The sequence below is a fragment of the Rutidosis leptorrhynchoides genome, chromosome 6 (assembly GCF_046630445.1).
Source record: "Rutidosis leptorrhynchoides isolate AG116_Rl617_1_P2 chromosome 6, CSIRO_AGI_Rlap_v1, whole genome shotgun sequence".
NCBI classification, from domain to species: domain Eukaryota; kingdom Viridiplantae; phylum Streptophyta; class Magnoliopsida; order Asterales; family Asteraceae; genus Rutidosis; species Rutidosis leptorrhynchoides.
In genome coordinates this window covers 421,638,598-421,648,092 of record NC_092338.1, presented here as the reverse complement: position 1 = coordinate 421,648,092, position 9,495 = coordinate 421,638,598, and the positions used below count along the sequence as shown (strand labels likewise).

Genomic DNA, 9,495 nt, shown 5'->3' with positions numbered 1-9,495 from the left:
CTTCCGCGGACATCGCCACCCTCACTGTTACTTCCTCATTAACAGCCCATACCACCCACCATTACCCACACCACCTAACTCAAACACACAAACCACATCCCTTCCTGTACGACGTCTTACCCCATAGGAAGTTCAAAGCCGACGTAGCCAAGGTTTGTGCTTTCGTTGCCCGAAAAAATTCTACCCTGGTCACCGTTGCAATCCACCACAATTCTTGTTTCTCGAGACATCTGAAACTCTTCCAACAACAAGTTACAACCTTGAGGACAAGGTTGAAGTTGAACCGGGGGGGTATTGATAGCATCTTGGCATGAGACAAGTCTAAGTATTGATAGCATCTGGACGTTGTTCTTTTAATTGCATGTTTTCTTTTACTGCCATGTCACTTGCATCATGGCCCATGTATTCTTTTATTTTCCAAGAAGTGGATAGTGGTGTAGGCATGCTTATTTCCATGATCTTCATATTATTAGGATAGTAAGTAGTTACAGTAGCACGTTTCCTTTTATTCATTTAGTATAAATTGTATTGCATCTTTTATTTTAAGTATGATGAATGAAAGATTGGTTTAATCCAAAAGTCTATTTCTTTCTTAATTTCTTTGGAGACTCGCCATCTCGAACCGACTTCTATCATAAGTTTTTGACATAAAAGTTGTAGAATAGATCTTTAAATAAGTAAAATTAGAAAAGGAATGTTGAATTATCCGTGCGTTCAAAGGGAAGAAAAAGGGAAAAAAAGCAATAAGAAAGGAAAAGTAAATTGATAGAATTACCTTAGGTACAATGCATGTGATGTCATTAACGGATTTTTTAAAGCCTTTCAGTCAAAAGACTATCCACGCGAAATTGTCAAACGATGAGGACTGTTCGTGCAAGAAATATTTTTTAGACCGAGCGCGTAATCTATACGAAGAACTGTTCTAATTATGTCTTAAGGAAATGGTCAAATATGTGTGCAACGGAGTTGATGAACAATATTAATATTATTGACTAATAACGTTGATTTTGATTTAATAATAATAAAATAACGCAATAAAAATTATAGTAGTAATAAAAATTCAAGATTCAAAGACATAGATGAATTCCTTCGTGCAGCCAAACCAAATCCGATTTCCCGGCGATCTTTGTTACTTCTCCGGCACAAAAAGAATTCCCTTCGTAATTTGGTCGTACTACTCGTAATCTTCTATTAACCGTCTAAAATTCCTTAAGTCAACTCCCAATCTTCCCCAAAATCAAACTCAAAACCCTTAATGTCTGATAACGTACCTTTCGATATTCAAATAGGAATCATCAAATTGCTTCCTATCAAATCGTTGATTCGATTCAGACAAGTTTCAAAATCATGGAAGTCATTAATCGATAGCTCTGACTTTATCGCCAATTACCACTTCAGCAACGCTCCGTTGCAGCACCATGTACTTGTAAGGTACGTTGATTCAGAATATGAAACATATAATTCAATTGTGGATGATGATGATAATTTTCTCCTAAACAAGACCCCCCTAATTGTTCCCTCAGATGTTAGCCTGCTTGGTAAGTTTCCAAATATAATAGGTACCTCTCAGGGTGTGCTCTGCTTGTCGGTTTTGGGGTTTGTCCTCGTACTAGTGACCCTAAGCTTGTCAAAATTACTTATAATTCAAGTTGGCTAATTAAGCCGGAAGAATGCATCCCTTCGCAAGTTGAGATTTTTAATTTAAGTTCGGGGTGTTGGAGGAGTTTGTCTAAGAACGTGCCCCGTAAAACAATCAAACCGACATGGAACCAAGTATGTATAGATAAGTTTATTTATTGGGTTGCCACTGATAGGACTTGTGTGGGTCAAACGATACATACGAAGAGTTTGATATTGTCTTTTGATATTACAACTGAAGAGTTTGCAGAGATAGAGCTTCCGAATAATTTGGCATACGTATATAACGGTTTCTTGCATTTATTTAAATTACAAACATCTCTTGTTGTGCTTGAAACCAAGTATACCGAAACACAAGAAGAGTATTGTGTATGGAGGATGGAGCATGGGGTTCCAAACTCGTTTACTAAGCTATTCCTTATTAAGTCACCACTTGAATCATTGCAAATAGAAAAGGTACATGACTTAAGGAAAACTGGTGAACCTATCATCGAAATGTTCTTTGATTACAGTTATGTACAAAATGCAATTTTTGTTTATGAACCCAAGTCAGAAGAAATTAATGATACTGGGATTGCTGGCGGTGGGTATGAATGCTTAGCGAAATCATACATCGAAACATTGCTATTGCTTGATCAATAGTAGAGTGGAGAATCAATCAAGATATTGGTAACATTTCAAAGTGTAAAATGATCATTATTATAAAATGCATTGTACAATACATGTATCTTAATTCTTATAGCAAGTTGTTGATGCTTTTAAAATCCAAAAGCAACATTTGCAGCTGTTGAGAGCCCTCCCTGTATGACACCGTAGTGATGGATCGTACTACTAAAAGTTGCCATATGGTGAGCCATAGGGGTTCAGGCCTGGTTGACCCAAAATAATAAACGTTATTTACTCTTTTAACAACCATCTGATCTCACCCATATCAACCTATTTGGACCCGTTGTTACTTACAGAGATTTGGATTCTTAAAGCTGACCATTTTTACGCATTCTTACTCATACCAGTTACATCTTCTTTTCTACAATATTAAATTGCAATAAAGAACATCACATTTGAGTCTTTGATAATCTTCTTCTTTACTTCTGAGTTCTAATTGATGCTATCGAGTGTACTGTTGCAATAGTGATTATGTGATTATGATGAAGAATTATGTTAAAAATTTTTGAGTACGACGATTTATTATCTAAATAAACAATGTTTTAAAAGCCTAAATAGTTGCAACAAAACTTACAGTTCACATGTTTTAAAAGCCTAAATAGTTGCAACAAAACTTACAGTTCACATTTCTGTGGCACCAAGTGATTAGTCATCTCATATATAACTTCAAAAGCCTAAATAGTTATGCATCTTTGTTAAAGGTTATAAACTGATACTCCGTACTCTAGTAACAAGTAAGAAAATCTAGCATGATCATACTGTAACAGTTTAGCCTTTACTAGTGCAATTATATATGGCAAGTATAAATTAATGCATAATCATACTGAAACAGTAGCCTTTAGTAATTGAATGCATCATTTATATATGGAAAGTATAAATTAAAGCATGATCATACTGAAATTGATGGAAATTCATTTCAATGTGGATCTGTTTCATAGATTGACACAATTTATTTTCAATCTCATACACAAGAATCTAATGCAGTTATAAGGAACAGCATAAGAAATACTAATAAGTAGTATAACATATGTTTTCACATTTAAGATTATATAAACAAGATTAAAAAAAACACTGCAAAAGGGTTCAAACGTCGACACACAGATCACGGATGATCTAAAAAGTTATGGAAAATACTAGCAGAGTTGAAACAACCTAAGAGACTGGCAACTACAGGTTGCTCATCAACGACTAAAAAACAAACAAGTTTTCGACTTGTATTTCAGTCACAAACTAATCAAACCCAAACGTCGTCCAAAATGAAGTTAGCCGGCTGGTGGGTTCGAGCCACATTGCCATATTTTGATGTGCCATACTTCTTGAACACTGAAACATGTTTTCCTGTGCCTGATTTCTGGTGTAGACAGACCATCATCTTCGCGCATTCCCTGAAAAAAAAAGGCAAATTTTCCAATAAATAAATATAATCAGTTCAATATTAAACATAGTAGAGTTATGCAATACACATGATGTAAAAACAGTTTGGTTAATAAAAGACTCCAATACAAACCTTCCTTTGAATTCCAGCTATGCATAAAGGTAAGCAATAAAGATTTTAATTCAAAACAACTTTTACAATCCAGTTATGTGTAAAATCACCAAAAATGGGAACAATAATCTTTCAAAATGTATTCATAACACCATGTTAAAATTAGAGTAAACTATATAGGACTATAAAGGTGTAGTCTTTTTATGTTAAACTGGAACAGAACTTACAATAAGTCATGATCGGTATAGTTTGAATAATGTTGACTTTTCTTGGTCCACTGTTTTGATCTGTTAAGAGTACATCCAGCAGTGTAAACAGCAGCTGCTGCAAGTAGTGAAGGCGGGAACTTGAGCATTTCGTATTCCACTAAGCACATATCAACCAAGTAAAACGATAGTAGCTCCCACTATATTCAAAACGAGAACATCCATCAGAAAATAAATAAAAAATATATAAAATAAAAGAATTCGGAAAATAACAAAAAACTCGTATTAGACCTCTTTGTTGGATTCTGCGGCTTTAAGGAACCTCTTGACAAACACATACTGAGTTGGAACTGAGAGATTAAATTGAAGTGTATTAACCATTTCCTTCTCCTGTTAACATCAATTGTCAACAAATATGAGTTTTTTAAGGAACAAATTAATAAAATCGGACAATATTATTGTTAGTCTAGTGATATTACCATAACGAGGACTTCGTCTCGTGTGTACGCTTTATCTGAAATGACAATAAAGTCCTCAACAACAGGTACAGAAACTTCTTCATATTTACATGCTAAAAGCATGGCTGTTACTCCAACAAGCTGAAGTTTCTTTCTTGATAAAGTTTGACGTTCCAAGAATCGGTCAATGAGGTTGACCGTTAGATATAAGGTCTCTTCCATCAGTTCAAATTTGTAATGAACCTGTTGTACATTTCATTATTTGATTAATTAGGAGATCAGAAACTACTTTAAACTTACTTTATTTAGGAATTGTAATATGATTAAGCAGTTTTAACCGGTGCACATAATTTATGTACCTCAACTAGCCAGTCAACAAGAATGGTTCTCATCCTGTCTGTTATGTCATGTTGCTGTTGTACCATGTACGTAGGTGAAACGCAGCTCAACATCTGCAGTTTTTTTGCTAGTTTAGAACAATTGATATGCAAAACAATACGGTATCTTCAAAAGTGTTGGATTACAATTGATTTGGACTGCCTAACAGGTCAAATCAGGTAATTTGGTACACGATGGGTTGACCTGTTTTATGAGTTTTTATGCTTATAAAAAAAGTTTGAAGAACAATCAACCCATTTCAACCATTTCCAACTAAGAAGCATAAAAGATTTGACTTTACCCATTTCAATAAAATGATCTATGAATTTTATGTTTTAGCTCCATATCTTGACCAACCCGTTTGACCTGTTTATGAAGATTTATGCTTTAAAATGCAATTGGGACAACCCATTTGACCCAATCCAACTTTTACTAACCCATTTGACCTGTTTATGAAGATTTGGGCTTTAAAATACACTTGGGACAGCCCCATTTGCACTCCATATTTTGACCAACTTATTTGATCCATTAGTGATAACACATAACCTGAATCATCCCATTTATAGGCAAATGGGTTGAAATTTCTTCTTATAGATTTTATAAAATCATACGATCTGCTAAATTATTTTAAATAATGCTGTTTTATTATTTCCCTTTTCTAAATTATTATTTAATGCAAAATTATTGATCTTAGCCGAATTATCAACATAGAAATTACCTCCTGTTTGCGGTAGTGCGCGTAAATCTCGTCAGCATACTCGGCGACTGCAAGTGGATCATTTTTCTCAGCTTCATCAATGTCCAATGCTAGTTCATCATATACATCTTCATCCTACCATACAAATTTGACACATTAGACTGATTAACTTTATTAAAATACAAAATTATTATTAGCTCAGAACATAATCGAACTACCATCTTATCGATTTCCTCCAGCATAGCTTCTGTGTGTTGCACAAACATAGGTTCATTAAAATCATCTTCAGCATCAACAATCTTCAAGTCCCCTTCAACAACATCTGGGATTGGTTGGATTTTTGCCTTCTTACCCTAAAAAAGTTCATGTATATTTCACAGCGTCAGGTTAACCGTATACTTATCTCATATGATTCAGATTCATAAAGGTTGTAAAAAATGCAGCTTAAAAAAGTCAAACAGGACATACTGTTAAAGAAAACCCCAAATTCTGTACAAAACATACAACCCTTCAATTCACATAAATTTTATTTTTGTCTTTATATAATAACCTCTACAAGTCTACCTATTTGGATTTGTGTTTATATTTACCATTTTTGACTGATCTTTTGCCAATTATAAGATAAAGAAATACAGTACACGAACGGTGTATACCTCTGGCACAGGCACTAGTGGTTTGCAGGTGACTTGTGCACTAAAATTCCTGCAAAAAACAGAAAAATTTGAGAGTGCATTAAAGATTTGATTTCAGTATATCCAAACACACAATATACAGAAAAAAGTGCCTGTTACCGACCTTGTAACGGGTCGACGAGCCGGAACAAGTGGTTTCTTAACAGGAATTGATTTTTTTCTAAAAAACAAATACAAAGATGACACAAATCAACATGGGTAATTAAAAACACTAAAGATCATTGATAAAACCTCATAATACTTAAAATATGGAGAAAGAAAGAACAAGTTGAATTTTATTTTACCCATTATTAACAGCATAAGGGTATGCAGGTGTAACTCTGATGATGTTCTTGTTTATCTCACTTAGTGCCCTTCTATTATTACCAACTGGGACACCTGATTTCAAATTCGCAGCCTTTGTTCCTTCTACTCCTCCTGAAATACATCAAATTTTCAAATTTAATTAGGGTTTTATATGTTATATTTGTGTTCACTCACAAATTTCATCAAACACATCATACAAATTCAACATCATATCATATAAAAATATAAAATCAAGATTAACTGAAATAAAGAACTTACAATAAATCATTGTTTAATGTTTACCTTGTGTTTTTGTAGAGCGGATTACATCTGTCACGTTCTCCTTTCTTCCAGCCATTATACTGTCTACATTCAATCAAAAGCCCCAAAAGAATCAATAAAAAAAAAAAAGAAAGATAGAAGAAACCCATTAATCTTAAACATTAAAGATGAAAATTTTCAATTTAAAAACAAAAACCCATTTCTCAGATAGTGATTTAAATCAATAAACATAACAGAAACGAATTAATTTAATCAAGAAATAAACAAAACCCTAAATCAAGAACTAACCTTTATCACAGAAAACTCCAAATTCTTCGAACTAAATCAAAATTAGTACACAAAAGAGAGAGATTAACACAAAAACTTCATTCAAGTCGAATCAATTGAAGTAAATCTTGACTCTCTCTCTCTCTCCCTCTTTCTCTCTCTTTATTTCTACACAGATTGTTGAATGAAAATTGATCCGTTAAAAGGGTGGGTGTGAATGTGAAATCGGTTAAAAGGGTATTTTAAAGTTTTAATTGTGGGTTAGAAATCGAATCATAATGAGCGGATTTATGTCCGGCTCTATTTCCAGAATTCGTTCATTTGAAATTAACGGCTAGTTATTTGCAGCCGTTGGATCTTTTGGATCGTATTGTGTTCGTTGTTTTTCAAAAGATACCCCTCAACTTTTATTCTTATTACCATTTTGATCTAATAGTCAACAAACTTTACATTTGTTTAATTAAAAAGAAACCTTTATCTTTATTCTTTATTTCATATTCATATAAATAATAATAATAATAATAATAATAATAATAATAATAATAATAATAATAATAATAATAATAATAATCTATACATTATTATAAAGCGCGTGCCAATAATCCTACGTGTCAATTTCTCAATTAATCTGATTTAAATTTGCACGCGTGTCAATTTATCAATAAAACTGAATTAAATTTGCACACGTGTCATTTTCTTAAGTAAACTGAAATAAATAAAATTTCTCAAATAAATTTTTATATATAGGTTGAAATTTAGTTGCCAAATTTATCATGGAATTCAAAGATATTCAAAGATTATATATAAAAGATTAAATATAAATATTACGTTTCATAATCTAATATTAATATTAATATAAATATAAATTTGATTTGTGGAATTTTCCCAATATCGTTTCCATATAAAACAACTTACGGATTATTATTAAGTTTGTTTAATAAATTTAAAATTAAATAAGGATAAGAATTAAATAATAGAATTTGCCATTTGATTATTCTGTTGTTTAATAATCGAATTTTAATCTATTACGGAGTATTATTAATAATCCATAAACAACTTACAGATGATTATTAAGTTTGTTTAATAAATTTAAAATTAAATAAGGATAAGGATTAAAAAAATAGAATTTGCCATTTGATTATTCTATTGTTTAATAATAGAATTTTAATCTATTACGGAGTATTATTAATAATCCATTTATCGTTTCCATATAAAGTGCGTGCCAATAATCCTACGTGTCAATTTCTCAATTAATCTGATTTAAATTTGCACGCGTGTCAATTTATCAATAAAACTGAATTAAATTTGCACACGTGTCATTTTCTTAATTAAACTTAAATAAATAAAATTTCTCAAATAAATTTTTATATATTGGTTGAAATTTAGTTGCCAAATTTATCATGGAATTCAAAGATATTCAAAGATTATATATAAAAGATTAAATATAAATATTACGTTTCATAATCTAATATTAACATTAATATAAATATAAATATAAATTTGATTTGTGGAATTTTCCCAATATCGTTTCCATATAAAACAACTTACGGATTATTATTAAGTTTGTTTAATAAATTTAAAATTAAATAAGGATAAGGATTAAATAATAGAATTTGCCATTTGATTATTCTGCTGTTTAATAATCGAATTTTAATCTATTACGGAGTATTATTAATAATTCATAAACAACTTACAGATGATTATTAAGTTTGTTTAATAAATTTAAAATTAAATAAGGATAAGGATTAAAAAATAGAATTTGCCATTTGATTATTCTATTGTTTAATAATAGAATTTTAATCTATTACGGAGTATTATTAATAATCCATTTAATGATATAATTTTATTAAGAAAAATATCTAAATTTTCATTTAAAACAACTTACAAAGTATTATCTAATTTGTTTAATAGATTTAAATAAGCAAAATATCTATATATTTAACGGGCTCATAAAACTATCTATCTATACATTTATCTATATATCTATATCTATAATATATATAATATATAATATATAATATATAATATATAATATATAATTCTTATGTTTTTTAAAATTAAGTCAACGATTTTTAAATACGCTAATCATTCAATACTATAATATGTACATTTTTTTCTGCTCATTAACAGTTCTGCAACGCACAAATTTAAAGTGTGATATTTACATTGATTCAGAATATGAAGGTACGTTGTAAGGTACGTTGATTCAGAATATGAAACATATAATTCAATTGTGGATGATGATGATAATTTTCCCCAAAACAAGGTCCCACTGATTGTTCCCTCTGATGTTAGCCTACTTGGTAAGTTTCCAAATATAATAGGTAGCTCTCAGGGTGTGCTCTGCTTGTGTGTTGTCCCACAAATATCAGTAGATTTTACGCCATTTTCTTCTGAAACGAATACATTTGTTTTATGGAATCCTACGATTAGAAAATCG

The 9,495-nt window shown here is 31.1% G+C and overlaps 2 protein-coding genes across 2 annotated transcripts; both read right to left on the bottom strand.

Moving 5' to 3' along the window:
* Window positions 1-3,398: 3,398 nt before the first annotated feature.
* Window positions 3,399-5,842, bottom strand: LOC139852208 (cyclin-B2-4-like). The gene is made up of 7 exons (XM_071841450.1): window positions 5,748-5,842; window positions 5,551-5,664; window positions 4,814-4,906; window positions 4,476-4,697; window positions 4,288-4,386; window positions 4,018-4,196; window positions 3,399-3,689 (listed from the first exon to the last, which is right to left on the bottom strand). Exons 1-7 carry the CDS (start codon window positions 5,793-5,795, stop codon window positions 3,539-3,541), a joined length of 906 nt encoding a protein of 301 aa, XP_071697551.1. The 5' UTR covers window positions 5,796-5,842; the 3' UTR covers window positions 3,399-3,538.
* A 140-nt stretch (window positions 5,843-5,982) lies between these two features.
* On the bottom strand, window positions 5,983-7,194 carry LOC139855166 (cyclin-B2-3-like). The gene is made up of 6 exons (XM_071844411.1): window positions 7,077-7,194; window positions 6,810-6,872; window positions 6,506-6,638; window positions 6,325-6,381; window positions 6,183-6,231; window positions 5,983-6,018 (listed from the first exon to the last, which is right to left on the bottom strand). The coding sequence occupies exons 2-6, from the start codon at window positions 6,862-6,864 to the stop codon at window positions 5,983-5,985; spliced, it is 330 nt and encodes a 109-aa protein (XP_071700512.1). The 5' UTR covers window positions 6,865-6,872; window positions 7,077-7,194.
* Window positions 7,195-9,495: the final 2,301 nt, after the last annotated feature.